Genomic DNA, 18,950 nt, shown 5'->3' with positions numbered 1-18,950 from the left:
TGCAAAGGCAGCACAAGGGAGGGGCCTGGATTCTTGCCCTTTCCACTGCCCTCACCAGGGGTACTCAGCCTTTGCTTAAAACCTGTGATTGATAACTACTTATATTACACTCAGTGGACTCATTATGATGATTTTAAAATGCAAGGCCAGGCGTGGTGGCTCACGCCTGTAACCCCAGCATTTTGGGAAGCCAAGGCGGGAGGATCACTTGAGCCCAGGAGTTGGAGACCAGCCTAGGCAACACGGCAAAACCTTGTCTCTACTAAAAAAAATACAAAAATTAGCTGGGCATGGTGGCACACATCTGTGGTCCCAGCTACTAGAGACTACAACGCCGCCGAGGCGGGAGGACTGCTTGAACCCAGGAGACGGAGGTTGCAGTGAAATGAGATCACACCACTGCACTCCAGCCTGAACAACAAAGTGAGACTCTGTCTCAAAAAAAGAAAAAAAAAAAAAAATTAAAATGCAAGATGAAGGAAAGGAAAATTATTTCAAGAAACAAAGGAAAGGCAGGGTGTAAAGCATAGGTTCAGGGCAACCACCAGCTGGTGAAACTACTTAGAGTCTGTCAAATTTAGGGAAGGGGAAGAGGAGAAGCCAAGAATACAGGGCACAAAAGGTGGGGTGAGCGCTGTGACAGTAAATGGTAGTTTGACTACTACTGGTACTTCATTTTTATTTTTATTTTTTTTTTGAGACGGAGTCTCATTCTGTCACCCAGGATGGAGTGCAGTGGTGCAATCTCAGCTCACTACAACCTCCGCCTCCCAGATTCCAGCGATTCTCCTGCCTCACCTTCCCAAGTAGCTGGGATTACAGGCACCTGCCACCATGCCCAGCTACTCTTTGTATTTTTAAGAGACAGGTCTTCACCATGTTGGTCAGGCTGGTCTTGAACTCCTGACCTCAGGTGATCTACCCGCTTTGGCCCCCTAAAGTGCTGGGCTTATAGGCATGAGCCACTGTGCCTGGCCTAGTACTTCCATTTTTAAACCTTTGGCCTGAAAACTAAGTAGGTTAAGAAATATATACAGATGGTAAGTGTTACAAGAGGGGTAATTACCATCTAGACAGAAACGAGACGGTGACGATGCACACCATGGTGCTGTAAGATCACTCAATGGCATCAATGATGGGCCAAACTACTGAGATTGCCCAGTAAGTCAGCCCTCGCAAAGGTTAAGGTATGCTGGGTGATCATTAACCATATGCACTCATAGGACGCTGCTGCTTCATTTTCAGACAGAAAATCTGAGTGTAGACACTTGGAATATCTGCTACCTTAGACATGTCCAGCTAAAATTTCCCATAGTTTTAAGTACAAAAGCATTTGTAAGTAATGGAAGATATTCACGTTTGTTTTGTTTTATATATATATATACACACATTTTTTTAAAAAAGAAGAATATTGGCTGGGCACATTGGGAGGCCAAAGCAGGAAGATTGCCTGAGCCCAGGAGTTCAAGACCAGAGGCAACATGGTGAAACCCAGTCTCTCCAAAAAATTAGCCAGGTGTGGTGGTATGTACATGTAGTCCTAGCTACTTGGGAGGATGTGAGAGGATGGCTTGATCCTGGGAGGTAGAGATTGCAATGAGCCCAGATCGCGCCACTATACTTCAGCCTGGGTGATCAAGCAAGACTCTGTCTCGAAAAAACAAAACAAAACAAAAAATACAAGCCCAGTCAGCTGAGCAGGAGAGACGTTTTATGGCATAATTTCTGGGCTTGGGCTATGCACAATAGGCTCCACTACCTCCCCAGTAGCAGCGGCTCCAAATATGAAGAGAATGGCGGGGAATTCATTCACCTCCACTAGGCAGCCTGCATACCTTCATTAAAGTCAATGCAGCAGGGCCACGCCACTGTGCTTTATTGCTACCCTGGCTTTTCTGAGGCTAAGCCATCAGGGTGCAGGGATAGGAGGAGGAGCGGGAGGAGGAGGAGAGGCAGCAGGGACTCAGAGACATTCTTCTTTCCTCTTAAGCTTTTTTTTCTGAGATGGAGTCTTGTTCTGTTGCCCAGGCTGGAGTGCAGTAGTGTGATTCTTCTGTCTCAGCCTCCTGCATAGCTGGGACTGCAGGCACCTGCCACCATGCCCGGTTTATAAACACCAGGCTAATGTTTATATTTTTTCAGTAGAGACGGGGTTTTGCCATGTTGGCCAGGCTGGTCTTGAACTCCTAACCTCAGGTGATCCACTCACCTCGGCCTCCCAAAGTGCTGGGATTACAGGCATGATCCTCTTAAGCTTTTTAATCAAAAAATATGAATATTTATTTGAAGTAGCTGAAATCTGTTAAACTAATTTGCTCTTTCCAGAAAAAACTGAGGAGGATGGGCATTCCTGAATATAACTTTTATTAGAGAGAGTCCTAGGAGGGCGAGATCTGCGACATACCTGGGTTTACAAGTTCTGGTAAGCCAACCCCTGGCATGATGTGTGGTGCTGGGAGGTTGAGGTTGAGGTTGGGGAGGTTGGGCAGTCCTGCTGGTAAAGGCATCAGACCTGAAGAGAAGGCAGAAAACAAAAAAAGGGAAATCACTTGACCTGGGGAAGACATAAATCCTTGTGTATTAAAAACAATCCCAGCCACTTCTAAGTGACAGCACCAGAAGTCTACCTAATGTGTAGCAGTTTTGTATCATAATCATATTACAACGAAATTTCACTTAAATATTATTTCTCTACCTAAGTGATTAGGTGGCTAAATGGGTAAAGATGAAAATAAATAACTAATACTCTTAACACTCTGGAATAAGAATGATGATGGCCCGAGTGCCTTGGAGAAAAGGCTGATTTGTTTCAGTAGATATGGAAGACAATGAAACTGAATTTTTCTTTGATGGTTGAGGTTTACAGTCTCTATGACTTTTTAAATTTCTTATTCTGAAAAATAATTGCAGACTTACAGTTGCAAAAGTAGTAAAAAGAATCCACCTTTCACCCAAATTCCCACATGTCCATGTATCAGCACACTTGCTTCATCATTCTCTGTGTGCACACATTTGGTTCACGGCTTAATATGCTTGGATAATGACACTTTTAGTCATACATTAAAAGCGCTCACAATGAAAGTATATTTGATCACTAAAATAATATTTGATTATTATTGGCTGGATAAAGGAACTTGGTCTTCACTGGGAAAATGAAGAGAAAAACACAAAAATTTAATTTAATTTTAGAGCTACTAAAGACCAAATAAGAAGCCTTCTCTTCTAGGCTCCCACGAACTACTGTCAGGAAGTCCTCACTAATGAGACAATGGAGAATGGACTTCTGCAGATTCCTTATTCCTGGCTTATGCTGCACCGTGGAACTGCAGGGGCAGCAGGTGGCCGCTAGCCGGGGGTAAGGAGCACTAGGCTCGGCAGCTAACTAGCTGGTAAATGGCACGGACCTGTAGTCCCAGCTACTCAGGAGGCTGAGGCAGGAGAATCGCTTGAACCTGGGGGGCGGAGGTTGCAGTGAGCTGAGATCGTGCCATTGCACTCCAGCCTGGGCAACAAGAGCGAAACTCTGCCTCAAAAAAAAGGGCCGGGCACAGTGGCTCATGCCTGTAATCCCAGCACTTTGGGAGGTAGAGGCGGGCGGGTCACCTGAGGTCAGGAGTTTGAGACTAGCCTGGCCAACACAGCAAAACCCCATCTCTACTAAAAATACAAAAAGTAGCTGGGTGTGGTGGCACGTGCCTGTCTACTAAGGAGAGCTGCCCTAGTTTTCATTTATCAGAAACTTATTGCAGAGATAATTTGAGATTAAAAGACATAAAAAGTTATGACATAGGTAGAATATTTTTCATTGTTTTGAAGATGCAAATATCAGTAATACTGTTATCAACAGCCATATCTCTAGTCCCCTGGTGGTTACCTGGTAAAGTAGTAGCTGGGTTCATTGGTGGCACAGAAGTGAGGGACTGGTTTACTTGTGGTGGCAATAACGGTACTGTTGGTACACCTAAAAAGAAAGTACAATCTTTTCATCTCTAACAAATTTAGTCAACAAAAATGAATAGAACACGTTAGGACAATCTGCAGTCCCTCCTTGCCCTGTGGTCAGGTCTTCATTTGGTCCTGATTTCCAGCTGCAACTGACTGTCCATCACCCTTTACTGCAGATCCACTAACTCTGCCCATGGCTCTCCACAAAGGCTGTTACCAGAGCCTGTGACAAGAGGGCAGGAGGCCGTGCAGTCCCACCCCAGCCCAGCTCACTGGACAAGAGGTTTACAACTGACCCAAGCAGGGCTGGATTAGAAAACGGTCTTAGACATTTGCATATGGGACACAAGGATTCTAGTCAATCTCAACTGGGCTCCTAAACTAAGATGCCACGTAAGTCGGGGGTTGCAGGGGGACCATGTGCCCTGTGAAACAGTGAATGCTGGTCTGTGAAAGAAGAGAATGACATAGGTGGCCTGAAAGAGACAAAAGAGCACATGAACCTCTAGGATGAAGAGAATGACTTGGCTTCCTGAATGTCCATTTCCTTTTGACCTTAGGTTCTGTGACAGTCCTTCGAAGTCTAACACATTTCCATGTGTACTAACATTAGCTTGAGGGGGTTATGTTCTTCATGTACGAGCCTTAGGATACCACCTAATCATGTTTACCACCTACCCCAGTGGGAGGTTTTGCTGATGTCGAAACAATAAATGAAAGCACATCTTTCACCTATTTAGCATTCATTTTCACTTACCTAGCACACAGATTCCAGATTTTGTCTTACAGATCTGCTTAAATATGGTAGCAGGAATAAATTGTGCCTAAAAGTATGAACCAACCATGCAGGCAGTCTATTATTTATTCATTTATCTACTTTTCTGTGGAATTCAGAGGCAAGCAAAAAATAAGAAAAAAGTCTAACTGAAGCATTGGCAAATGCTCTACCAGCTCCCAGACTGCATAATTTCACTCAAACATAAGAATCTGTTTTCTACTCTGTACCAAAGTGTTAGTGAGTGTGCACTTCGTAAGTGGTCAAACACAATAGCAATGCTATTATTTTTTTATATTTGTTTTGAAATCTTGGTTTTAAGAAAATAAAAGCAGCTTGGATTGGTTAGGCAAATTTCTTCTATTTCCCAATAAAATCTTTCACATAAGTTTCTTTTCATTCTTTTTTTCGTTTGTTTGAGACGGAGTCTCGCTCTGTCACCCAGGCTGGAGTGCAGTGGCGCGATCTCAGCTCACTGCAAGCTCCGCCTCCCGGGTTCACGCCATTCTCCTGCCTCAGCCTCTCAAGTAGCTGGGACTACAGGCGCCGGCCACCACGCCTGGCTAATATTTTGTATTTTTAGTAGAGATGGGGTTTCACCATGTTAGCTAGGATGGTCTCGATCTCCTGACCTTGTGATCCACCCGTGTCGGCCTCTCAAAGTGCTGGGATTACAGGCGTGAGCCACTGCATCCAGCTCTTTTCATTCTTAAAGGATAGATACATTCACAAGTCTCAAAAATAACTGACTAAATCTAAGCCAGGAATTCTAAATCTAGGGCCCACAAATGGGCTTCAGAGGGTCTGTGAAGCTCCTAAAATTGTATACAATTTTTGGAAGGCAGGTTCTTTGCTTTCATCAGATTCTCAAAGGAGCTGAATGGACAGTTGAGTGTGGTCATTCGTTCAAGTATTTTGGGGGGCACCTACTGTATATTACACATTGTTCTAGGCACCGAGGCACTTTACAACATGAAGAAAACAGAAATCAGAACCTTCAGGAAGTTTCCATTCTAATGAGGGGCAGGAAAAGGAAAGGAGAAAGATCAAATAAGTAAAATACATAACATGTAAAATGGTGATACACTCGGGCCAGGCACAGTGGCTCATGCCTGTAATCCCAGCACTTTGGGAGGGTGAGGCGGGCGGGTCACCTGAGGTCAGTGGTTCAAGATCAGCTTGGGCAACATGGTGAAACCCTGTCTCTACTAAAAATACAAAATTAACTGGGCATGGTGGTGAGCACCTGTAATCCCAGCTACTTGGGAGGCTGAGGCAGGAGAATCACTTGAACCCAGGAGGTAGAGGTTGCAGTGAGCCAAGATCATGCCACTGCACTCCAGCCTGGGGCGACAGAGCAAGACTCCATCTCAAAAAAAAAAGGAAAAAGGTGATACACTGCAGAAAAATCAAGCAGGTCACAATGATCAATGCCACTTCAAAATTGTAGTCATTTTCTAAAATATTTTATAATCCAAAAATATTCAAATCCACAAAAAAGTTTAAAAAGACATATACTTTTATTTCTCTACAGTTACTTTTATATCTCTACAGTTACACTATATGGGCTATTATATTACATTATATTACAATGTATGGGCTACTTTGCAAGCAACATAACGAAAAGTGAAGATGGAAAAATGCCCATCAAAAAGTTGTTTCTCACGTGTTATGATGCTAGAATATTGTAGTCTTTTTAAATTTATTTACTCAAAAGTGATGATGTCAATTTCTTTCAGTCTCTTTTGAGCAATTCGTGCTTTATTTACATTTGTCTTTAAACATCAAGAAGCCATTTCTCTGCAGTGCCATAAGCCAGGGATCTCTGTGCATGTGCTTAAAAGACAATACAAGTATAACTACAACGTAATGAGAAAAGATTTAAAATGTCAAAGAGAAACTGGGGCTTGAAGAGACATGACAACTATCTCCTAAAATCAGAAGTGCATCTGGGGCCAGGCGCAATGGCTCATGCCTGTAATCCCAGCACTTTGGGAGGCTGAGGCGGGTGGATCACCTGAGGTCAGGAGTTCGAGACCAGCCCAAAACGGTGAAACGCCGTCTCTACTAAAAATACAAAAAATTTGCCAGGCATGGTGGTGCATGCCTGTAGTCCCAGCTACTCGGGAGCCGGAGGCAGGAGAATCGCTTGAACCCAGGAGGCGGAGGGTACAGTGAGCTGAGATCGCGCCACTGCACTCCAGCCTGGGCAACAAGAGCGAAACTCTGCCTCAAAAAAAAGGGCTGGGCACAGTGGCTCATGTCTGTAATCCCAGCACTTTGGGAGGCAGAGGCGGGCGGGTCACCTGAGGTCAGGAGTTTGAGACCAGCCTGGCCAACATAGCAAAACCCCATCTCTACTAAAAATACAAAAATTAGCTGGGTGTGGTGGCACGTGCCTGTAATCAATCATGGCTACTTGGGAAGGCTGAGGCAGGAGAACTGCTTGAACCTGGGAGCCGGAGATTGCAGTGGGCAAAGATAGTGCCACTGCACTCCAGCCTGCCTGGGCAACAGAGTGAGACTCTGTCTAAAAAATTAAAAATACAATAATAAAAAAAAAAGCATCTGGAACACGCTTACTCTAAAACAAATACGAGTAATTCAGACTCAGAATGGGCTGCTGCCTTGGGAAGTACACTACCCTACCCCTTACTAAGTCTATTCAGGAATAAACTAGAGAATTACGTGATGAGATGTAGGCAAAAAAATTGTAATATCATAAAAAGGACTTATACCGCTTGAATGAAATAAACTCTAAATTCCCTTTCAACTCTATGATTAGAGACTGATGACATTAATATTTAATTTCATCTAGGAAGCATTCTAAAACGATTGTGGTGATGACTGCACAATTCTACGAATTTACTAAAAATCATTTAGTTGTTCACTTATTGCAAATTAATTTATGGTATGCAAATTATTTATCGGTAAAGCTGGAAAAAAAGAAAACCAGCAAAGAAGGCAAAGGGAAGTATATCCCAATATTGATAAATGATAAAGTTGAGTGATGGGGTTCATTATACAATTCCAGCTCTTTCGTGTATGTTTGAAATTTTTAATTTCATCTACAGAAATAAAACCAGGACTAAAGAGCTGGGATGAGAACCTAGGAGACCAATTATAGACACCAAACTGTCAACCTTACTACTGCATCTTGGTAGGCTGTTTTAAGTCCATTACAGAACAAAGTGGGATATAAACAAATTGTGAATATAAATATTTAAGAGAGCCCAGGAATAAAAGGTAATAATGAGGCTAGCAGCCATGGCTAGCACCTGTAATTCCAACAATTTGGGAGGCCAAGGCAGGAAGATCACTTGAGGCCAGGACTTAGAGACCAGCCTGGGCAACAGAGAGACCCCATCCCTACAAAAACATGAAAACTAAAAACTTCAGAAAAACTGATAATGGGTACAGGGTTTCTTTTGATGTGATAAATTATTCTGAAACTGATTAAGGTTATTGGCTGTACAACTCTACAAATACACTAAAAAAAACTGGATTGTATACTTTAAGCAGGTGAATTGCATTTTATCTTGGGAAAGCTATCAAAAATAAATAAATAAATAAATAAAACCCAAAATAAACAAAAAGGACTATATCAGGTAGAACAAGGGATGAAGAAAAGGAAGGAGGCTGGGTACAGTGACTCACGCTTGTAATCCCGGCACTTTGGGAGGCCAAGGAGGGCAGATCACCTGAGATCAGGAGTTCAAGACCAGCCTGGCCAATGTGGTGAAACCCTGTCTCTACTAAAAATACAAAAATTGGCCGCCGTGTGGTGGCACGTGCCTGTAATCCCTGACACTCGGGAGGCTGAGGCATGAGAATCGCTTGAACCCAGGAGGCAAGCCAAGACCATGCCATTGCACTCCAGCCTGGGCAAAAAGAGTGAAACTCTGTTTCAAAAAAAAAAAAAAAAAAGGAAGGAGACAGGCACATGTCCTCTAAGCAAGACTGAGCTCCTCAGAAAGGAGCTCCTACTCACTGTTGCATCCCCAGTGCCTACTACTTCAGAAACACGCAAATGTGTTGTGTAACCAGAGCAGTAAGTCAAGAGTTCTGGCTTTACAAGTTGTAGAATCTAAGGAAAGCTCAGGGTCTAAAATATGCAGGGAAGACGTTTAAGCCCCACGTGTATCCACATGGTGATTTAGAACAAGCTTTCACAGCCAGTACCTGTCAACACAGAGTATATATGCAGTTTTCAAGGTACACTGGCATTAATGTTTTAAATTCTTTTTTTTGAGACAGGGTCTCACTCTGTCAACCAGGCTGGAATGCAGTGGAACAATCACAGCTCACTGCCGCCACAACCTCCGAGGCTCAAGCAATCCTCCCATCTCAGCCTCTCGAGTAGCTGGGACTACAGGTGCACACCACCACACCTGGCTAATTAAAAAAAATTTCTTTTGGAGAGACAGGGTTCCACTATATTGCCCATGCTGGTCTAGAACTCCTGAGCTCAAGCCATCCTCCTGCCTTGGCCTCCCAAAGTGCTGGAATGACAGGTGTGAGCCACTGTATCTGGTCAATTTTTAAAATTCTATGCAATAATATTACATAAAATAGACTGAAAACAATATATTTTTCTGCACACCTGTACTGAGAACACTACTGACAGCTGGTGGAGTTGAGCTAATAGAAAGTCCAGCCAGACTCTGTTCAATTCCTGTAGTTCCTGGTGGTGACAAAGACGGGGGATTAACTGAGGACAGCTGGACCTTCCAAAAAGAGAAAAAAAAAACATGAAGATTACTTAAGTTTATTTAAAAGAAAATATAAATATTGGCTCTTACCTGCCCCGCAGATACATATTTGGTTCACATATGAGCTGTTATAAGCTTCATTTGGCACATCTGCCTCCAGACCCTCCCTCCTAATTTTGGTACATGTCACGGACCATGTACTGTAAGCATCTCTCTGTCCTGTCACTTCTAGTCTTGGGACACATGGCTTCTACCCCAAGTTGCACACATTGCTCTTGATACTTCCACACTAGAAGAGATTCTACTCTCTCCTCACCACCTGGAAATCATTTTATTCAACCTTTAAACCACCACTGCTTTCTTCTTCTGTCTGAATTCCCAGCTGGTTTATTTGTTTTAACTTTCACTGCTCAGGAAAGAAATCAGCTGGAAGTCTTAATACATGATAGACTTCTCAAGATTTCCAACCTCATGAGTGCATTTAATATTCTTCTCATCAGTGAATAAATGTAGCAGGCAGATCTCCACTTTTCAGGAGAAGAAAAAAAGGAGTCTATATGGACTCTACAGATGGGTGGTTGCATTTCTGAATAATCCACCTTCTGCAGCAGCTCCAGTGCCCTTTGGTACCTTCCGAGACAACCTGTATTCCGACCCTTTGCCTAGCTGCTAGTCACTCTCTCATCTTCTCAAACTACCCAAAGAGGTTCAACTGGGAAAGCCCTGATTAGGGCCAGTGGGTATGGTGGTTGGGGTCTGAACATGTAACTATATTGGCTCTGGCCATGAGCCAATGTTGGAGGTGAAACTTCCCAGCAGCTCTTCTTTCCTTCCTCTAGAATTGAAGACGGCCAAACCGTGTAGACAAAACCACAGTGGCAGCAGCTCTGTTTTTACAACAGCAGCATTTTCTTTTTGGGTATTTGGTTTTTATTTAGTTATGCAGACAAGAGCTAACTGCCCTGAGATGCCTCCTTAAGAAACATTCAAAAACCCTATAAGCCTATTCAAATCTCTCTTGTTCCTTGAAAAGTCTTACTTTGATCCTGTAATAGCCCCTTCACTCCCCTCATGACCCCCACACACATAGCTCTCCTTGTTTTCTCAATCGTTTCTTGAAACAATAAGCAACAACTAGCAGCACCTTTTCACCTATTCACTCTGCTGACCTGCAATTTGTGTTTGTCCCCTGGCAAGTCTCTGAAATTGCTCTTGCCCAGGACATGGTTTTTTCACTCCTTTCACCTAACTTCTCTGCAGTACCTGACACGGCTGACTGTGTCTGATTTCTTGAAGCTTGGTTTTCCCTCTGGCCTCCTGCTGAAGCTTCCTTTGCTAGATCTCTGCCCATCCAGATTTTCAAGACGGCGACCCGCCCAGACCCAGTCCCTAGCTGTACAGCTGTCCTAACAGCCACTGGGTTACATTACCCTCTCTTTGCTGATGATTCCCACATCTGCATCTCTAGCCCTGTCCTTTTTCCTATAACCCAGACTCATGTATCTCACCGGAACCTCAAATTTAACACAATCAATACTTAACTCATCGTCTACCCTATTTCATAGTGCTACTGCCATATACACTGAAACACATGACTTGTTTTGGTAAAAAACTTTATGATATACTTAGGTAAGAATGTGACCTTACCTCTGTAAACCCATCTTTAAGAGGTGTAATAGGTGTACCAGCCATTTGTCCTGGAAGAGAAATTTTCTTTCCTTCTTCAAATGGGCGTGTAGGTATTCGATGCAAATAACCATATCCAATGCCACATCCTAGGCTATAAAAACATTTTTTCTTAACATTGTTATCAATCACAGCTTGTATTTCTTTGAGGTGTTTTTTTTTTTGGCGGGGGGAGGTAACCCAAGAGCATAGATTCAAGTTGCCCTGAACATGCACTCCCTTGAGATTTTAAAAGATAAAAACAAATTTCTATTCTTTTAGATAATGTCATCTAAGCAGAGGTCCCAGACCACCCCACACAAAACAGCACCCTTCCCTCCACTGTGGATACCACCCTTACTCCTTTATTTTTCAAGCATTCATCACCATCCAACACACTGCATATTTATTTACTATCTATCTCCCCCAACAAAATGTTAAGGTCCTTAAGGGCAGAGACCTTGTCTGTTAACTGCCTTCATAGCTGCTGGCACATGGCAGACATTTGATGATTATTTGCTAAATGAATGACATATATACAGCCTTTCCACTGAAGAGCTCTAAGCACTTCTGCATGATGACATCATTTACACGTTCCATAGTTCTCTTTCAGAACCCTGACACAAATCAGTCATGTATGTTCAACCCAGATTGAACATACTTCTATTTCATCCTCCCACTGCCACCAGAGGCATTTTTCTAGTAAGATGTGATCACATTGCTTCTTTCTAGTCTGATGTCTTCTCAACATTCCTTTCTCTTTCCTCCCTTTGGGGAATTACTTCTCTGCTGTTGTGTGCAGTGCTGGTAGGACTGTCAATCAGTGTGTCTGCCCTGCCCAAACCAAGGGCATGGCTCATGGTCAAAGCCAGGCCAATTTCTCTTGCCCATGGCTGCAAACCTTGGGAGTCAGAGAAAAAACAAAAATGGCTTTAGTAGAATGAATGCTGATGACATTGCCAAATACTTCTTCCTATCTAAATCCCTAGAGGTTTTCTGAGTCCTGTCCTTTCTACATCTGGTTCGTCAGCTGTTTCCTTGATTATGTGAGCTAATCCATATCAATAAGTATGTTACTTGCTTACGATGGTGACAGCTGCTTTTTACCATTTGAACCCAAAACCCCCTACTGATACAATTATCACAGCCTCAGTTGCTCAAAATATATCAGAAGTCCTGACCGTGGTATTTAAGGCTCTCTACAATCAGGTTCCAACTTATGTTTCCATCATGATGTCTTTTATTTCCCAAACAACTTGACACTTTCAGAGTAGGCCATGCATGAATATCTCTGTGCCTTTCTCCTGCCACACCATCTACTATCTCCACTGCCACCAAAAGCTGGGTGAGCAGTCAGTGGCCAACTTCAGCTCTTTTTAATTAATTAATTAATTTATTTATTTATGAGACAATTTATTATTCTGTTGCCCACGCTGTAGTGCAGTAGCATGATCTTGGTTCACTGCAATCTCTGCCTCCTGGGCTCAAGCAATCCTCCCACCTCAGCTTCCTGAGTAGCTGGGACTACAGGCGCGTGCCACCACGTCCGGCTAATTTTTGTATTTTTTGTAGAGACGAGGGTTCATCAGGTTGCCCAGGCTGGTACTGAACTCCTGAGTTCAAGTGATCCACCTGCCTCAGCCTCCCAAAGAGGTAGCATTACAGGCGTCAGCCACCATGCCAGGCCTAGCTCCTCTTTAACCAGTCTGATGTGCACAATGATGCTTCATCTTACGGTTATTTGTTCCTTCTTCTCTCACAATCAAAACTGCAATTCAGCCAGGCACGGAGGCTCACACCTGTAATCCCAGGACTTTGGGAGGCCAAGGTGGGAAGATTGCTTGAAGTGAGGAGTTCAAGACTAGCCTGGGAAACAAAGCAAGGCCCCATCTCTAAAAAAGAGTTTCTACATTAACCGAGTACAGTGTGTACACCTGTAGTCCCAGGTACTCAGGAAGCTGAGGCAGGAGGACAGCTTGAGCCCAGGAGTTAAAGGCTGCAGTGAACTATGATTGTGCTCCAGCGGAGACAGCAAGACCCTGTCTCCAAACAAACAAAACCCTGCAATTCTCACTAGACTGGATCTCACATAGATTTAGAGAAATAATTTATATTATTTAGATTAAATAATTTATATTGACCAATTATGGCCTTTCAGGGGTAGCTACATTTGAAAACAAGGTGCTTATTGATCAAAGTAATTAAGTGGTAATAGACAATGCATTTGAGGCAACAGCAAGACCCTTGCCAAACGTAAAGATAGCCTAAGAATGAAATTAAGAGAAGTAAGATTTAATAAATGAAATGTGGTCAGCCTCTGAGGAAGGAATAACAGAGGCACAAAAAGACCAGATGCATGGTCAGAGGCAGACTGAGGAAAATGTTCTGTATGGGCCTAGCTAATGCAATGGCCAAGTGACAGTATTAAACACATCAAAAGAAAAAATGTCTTCCAAAGAATGTGGCCAAATGTAGTAAACATAATTAAAAATGAAAGAATATGTGATGTTTTTTGCCGTTGGTCTTCACTGTCCACAGAATCTCTTCCTCCAGTTGATTCCATGCTCACCAGGCACTCCTGTGGTACTAATCTGACTTGAGTATTCTTCTAACTGGAGACGGGGTATTTTTCTATTGCAAACTGAAAATTTGCTATTCAAATAAATACAGCAGCTTCTCTGCAAATTTAGTTTATATGAGGAAGTGCCTCTTCTAATGAATAAATTTTGAATGCCTCCAGTAGATCATATTTCTGGGCATTTACAAACCTGGGCAATGGACAATGATAATTTGATCAAGTACTGCCCCAGATAGGCCAGACTCTTGGATAACACATCTATCTTACTTTTCTCAAACTGCAGCAAATTAGAATACTTGTGGCAAAACATTCAGCTAGAGAATCTCAGGTAGTGTGGGTAAAGATACTATGAGCAAATGGAGGCTTTTCCTGCCTGCAGCAACTAAGTCATCCTTTTCCCAGCATGGGATTAGAACTTTTTAAAACATGTGGAAAGTTTCCAAATTCTAGGCTTTTCTGTAATTATGGCTTATGCTCAATAATTTTCTCAAATTAAAAAAGAAATGCTATTAGCTCTTAGGTCAGTAAAGGACTAGAGTATGTATACTATGTTCCTTAGATATGTACTTTGAAAAAATTGATTTCAATATTCTAGACTAGCTCTTCTCTTTTTTAAGAGGAATCTTACAATAAACCAGTAACTTCTTTCAAAATAAAAACAATGTTTACAACATATCTGACTGGTATGTTTAAGCAGTCATAACTTAGTCTAAAAAATGACCTTACCTGCCTTCTCCACCCCATGCAGAATTTGGTGTAATAATCACTTCTCGACAGTTATCAGTGTCTGTGTTGTACACATAAAGTTTCAATGGTTTTGCTTCATGTGTTTCAATAAGGCTGAATAGATCTTCGGACTGCAAAAGTGTCACAGGAGGAAAATGTTTCATGTTACTGTACTTTGGAACAGTGTGTCTCAAACTTGGCTACTATTAGAATCACCTGAGAAACCTAAGAAAAAAATACGGATTCTGGGCCCTGCCCTAGACATAAAAATCACTTCTTAAAACCAATACACCAAGCAGGTTTAATTCAATATATTAATTCAAGCAAAGCCTACTTACTACATACAAGGCTTTATGGCCAGTTCCTTAAGATCTAGTTGGCACTCTTAGTACAATTCTTTTATATCCAAGTTCTACATATTCTGCTTTTACTTCCCATTATTAAGACCTGGTTGTCTGGGCACCGTATTTCTCATTCCTTTTTTTTTGTTAATGGAGACAGAGTCTCTCTAACTGTTGCCTGGGCTACAGTGTAGTGTCATAATTTTGGCTCACTGCAGCCTCAACCTCTCAGGCTCAAGTGATCCTTCCACCTCAGCCTCCCAGGTAGCTGGGACTACAGGCATGTACCACCATGCCTGGCTAATTTTTGTATTTGTTGTAGAGACAAGGTCTCACTACCAGGTCACAGACTGGTCTCGAACTCCTGAGCTCAAGTAATTCTCCCATCTCAGCCTCCCAAAGTACTGAGATTACAAGCATGAGCCACTGTGCCCAGCCTTTTCTCTCATTTTTGATTTAGCAATGTATACTTCTGCTACCTAACAGATAAGGAAAAGGATCTAATATAGCTGCGCTAATGCTGTCACTGAACAAAAAGGGGAAGAGCAAATGAAATCAATGAACAATTGAAAATGAGAATTTGATTTAGACTTGAGGTATGCAGAGATTTCTGTATACTACCCACAAAATCTGTGCAACTGCCACACAGTATGTGTTTTCCCTCACAGCTATACCTAATAAGACACCTACCAGATGTTCCATTTAACACCCTGAGGCATAAGTTATTCTTGATCGGCAAAGACTGAAATTTTAACTCTAAATGCAAAGCATGCAAATATCTTTCTCAACTCAAGCATCAATGAGAAAATTTTATATAGTTTTCACTATGAATAAACACACGAATTACCTCATTCATGACTGTATCTGCTCCAATGATATAATCACTGTGTGGTCTAAGACCTGCCAGTGCTGCAGGAGAATTTGATTCCACTTCCTAGAATGACACAAACACATACCCTAAAATTAATATATATAATCTTCCAAGGTTTAGTCACAATTTTTAATTATATTGATTTTTTAAATCTGTATACTTCTGTCTTGCTAGAGATGTGTCATATGTCAGAAACTACAGAATATATTTTAAACTTCTGAGCAAAAAAATTACATAATATTTAATATTTAAAATATTTTTGTAGCTATTTACTCTAACACATCTTATAATGAATAAATCATTAGAAAAAGTTCTTAAACTTCTACATTTCCTTCTCTTCCTCAACTTAAAAAAAAATTGTTCCACATTTAAAAAGCAATGAATGCTGATTTTTGGTAAAAATTGCCTAATAATAATAATATCCTTACAATCTTATTAAGCCAGAAACAACCATTGTTAAAACATCTTTCCACACTGCTTCATGAACCTCCAGTAACAGTTCACAGTTGATACCTACCAACACATGCCAAACATTTTCATTTGCCCCATCAAAGCTGCAGAAACGTATGCTCACTCCCAATAAGCCCTGGCCGCCCCACAGGTTACTTGGTGTGACTGAGGTCTCTCGCAGCTCCAATGTTTTGCTGCTATAGATAAGCATTTTTACAGGCTTTTCAACGTTTGCTTTCAGCAGATCCTTAAGAGTGTCATTGTCTTTATTCTGTGAACATATAGAGATCACATTCCTTAGTAAATAAAAATTTAATGTTAGCTTAAGCATCCTATGGCCCTATAAGAGTAATATTAATAATCAACATAAATAAAACATTCAACAAAGGTTTCATCAACATTTACATTTTCCTCTATGTAAAAGGAATGTCACGAAATTAAGAACAACTCTTATGTTAGCAACAACTTGAAACTGACTTTTTTCTAATAGCTCACTATGGATTATGGAATTTGCAACCCAACATTATTTAGAATGATCTAGGGCTTCAATGTATAAAAACAAAATATGCCATAAAAAGTCACATTACTAACGAAGTTGTGATGACTTTGATTATAAAAATCTAAAACATTTACTGGGGTTAACGTTTAATTTTGGACTGTATTTCTAACTACATACTTTATTATTTATTAAGAGCTGGATAGAAAAGAAAGTAGAAACAGTATATTAAGTATTTCATTTCATAAATAAAGGCCAGATGACATATAAATAAAGGCCAACATCTGGCATTTGTATGTCAGAGATGTTATAAGTAATGAACAAAAACTTCAGTCTGTTATGAAAAATGAAACCAAGTGGCTACTGTCCTAAGAATTTGCTGAGATTATATAATTTCCTTATCTTAGAACTTTATTATGGGTAAACTCTAAACAAGGTATAAAAAGTGGTTTTAATTTTGTACTTTGGAGCATCTCTCTCTGTCTGGTTCTAATAACATTATTTGTATACTGTGAAACTTAGCACCAAGAGACCTGACAATTTGAGAGAATGAATCTTTCTACTAATTCGTTTGTCAATAACCAACAGAAGTCTGACATCTTTAAAAAGCAATATTTTACATCTTATTTCTTTCTGCTTATGAAAATTAAATATTTAACATATAAAAGACTCCACTGATTCTGGAGACTTCCCTAAGATAATCGGTGGAGCATAAGGTATAATATTCTAGATATTTCAATGTTTTTAATACATGATTATTTCTATAAACTGCCATCATATTATACAGAATGATTGTAACTAATAAACACCCATCTCAGATCAGGTGAAAAATTCCATTTTTGAGAGATTACAAATACTATAGACAAAACTACAAAAACTTGAACTTACTAATCTTGAACCATTAATAGAAACAATAAAATCAAAGAAAGGCTCCAATCCAGCTCTGTGTCCTGGGGAATTTTCTTGTACCTGCGGAAACAAAAACGACAAAAATAACAAATGTAAAGCTTAGGTGAAAATTGTAAGCCGAATATCTCTTTTCAGTAAAAACAGACCAATTTCATTAATAATGAAACATAGTACGTGCTAGTTTTCTCATTTCTCTACATCTCTCCCCGATAATGCCTGTCCAGCTCCCTAAACTCTACCCTTTCTTTAAGTTCATCTTCTATTTATATTTTTATTTTATTTCTTTGAGACAGACTCTACCTGTGTTGCCCAGGCTGGAGTGCGGTAGCACAATCTCGGTTCACTGCAACCTCTGCCTCCCCGATTCAAACGATTCTCGTGCCTCAGCCTCCTGAGTACCTGGGATGACTACAGGCGCACACCACCACGTCTGACTAGTTTTTGTATTTTTTGTAGAGACAGGGTTTCGCCTTATTGCCCAGGCTGGTTTTGAACTCCTGGGCTCCAGCAATCCACCCACCTCAACCTCCCAAAGTGCTGGGATTACAGGTGTGAGCCACTGCACCGGGCCTAGTTCATCTTCTATACGAGGTTTTCACTCTGTGGTTCTATTTCCATACCACTTTCTCCTTTTTTTGGGAGAAAGGGGCTAATCCTCTTAGCAATTAGCAGGGGATACAGCAGTCACTACAATTAAGCGACAAATTCAAGCAATTATTCCTTGACTACTAGTAGCAAGGCAGCACTCAGTTACAAAGTGAATACAGGCACATGGTCACCTATGTCAAGACATTTATAATCTGCTGAGGAATAGGTGAGAAGAGGAAGGGGCAATGTATATATAGCCCTCTAATCACTATAATGTAAGACCAAACAGGCTAAGGGCTATTTGGTATAAGGTTCTAAGGGAAAGAAGAAGCTTCAGACATAAAAAGTGACAATGAATTGTGGTTTAAAAAGAGGGTAGAACATTCAAAGGTAAAGATGATCAATGGGGCCGGGCGCGGTGGCTCACGCCTGTAATCCCAGCACTTTGGGAGGCCGAGACGGGCGGATCACGAGGTCAGGAGATCAAGACCATCCTGGCTAACATGGTGAAACCCTGTCTCTACTAAAAAATACAAAAAACTAGCCGGGCGAGGTGGCCGGCGCCTGTAGTCCCAGCTACTCGGGTGGCTGAGGCAGGAGAATGGCGTGAACCCGGGAGGCGGAGCTTGCAGTGAGCTGAGATCCACCCACTGCACTCCAGCCTGGGCGACAGAGCGAGACTCCGTCTCAAAAAAAAAAAAAAAAAAAAAAAAAAAAGATGATCAATGGGGTAGGAAGGACATCTGAAAATGGACAAAACAATATGAGCAAACACCCGAAGCAGGAGTCTGAAGAATGAGGATCATAGCATGTGTAGCTAGACGACAGGGTAGTGGACAGAAATAGAGAATTACAGACTTTGAAAACTAGGATTAACCCAGAAATCCTCTAATC

The 18,950-nt window shown here is 41.4% G+C and overlaps 1 protein-coding gene across 1 annotated transcript in view; it reads right to left on the bottom strand.

Moving 5' to 3' along the window:
- Window positions 1-18,950, bottom strand: part of GORASP2 (golgi reassembly stacking protein 2) — a 39,425-nt gene that overhangs the window by 1,792 nt on the left and 18,683 nt on the right. The window contains exons 2-9 of the mRNA XM_023185927.1: window positions 17,448-17,528; window positions 16,131-16,334; window positions 15,590-15,676; window positions 14,402-14,532; window positions 11,080-11,212; window positions 9,324-9,447; window positions 3,875-3,961; window positions 2,405-2,512 (exon numbers count right to left, since the gene is read on the bottom strand). Coding sequence (XP_023041695.1) covers window positions 2,405-2,512; window positions 3,875-3,961; window positions 9,324-9,447; window positions 11,080-11,212; window positions 14,402-14,532; window positions 15,590-15,676; window positions 16,131-16,334; window positions 17,448-17,528 — 955 coding nt within the window. The remainder of the gene's footprint in view (window positions 1-2,404; window positions 2,513-3,874; window positions 3,962-9,323; window positions 9,448-11,079; window positions 11,213-14,401; window positions 14,533-15,589; window positions 15,677-16,130; window positions 16,335-17,447; window positions 17,529-18,950) is intronic.

The sequence above is a fragment of the Piliocolobus tephrosceles genome, chromosome 11, assembly GCF_002776525.5.
Source record: "Piliocolobus tephrosceles isolate RC106 chromosome 11, ASM277652v3, whole genome shotgun sequence".
NCBI lineage: Eukaryota > Metazoa > Chordata > Mammalia > Primates > Cercopithecidae > Piliocolobus > Piliocolobus tephrosceles.
The sequence above is the reverse complement of the archived record's forward strand: the minus strand, read 5'-3'. Positions and strand labels throughout refer to the sequence as shown.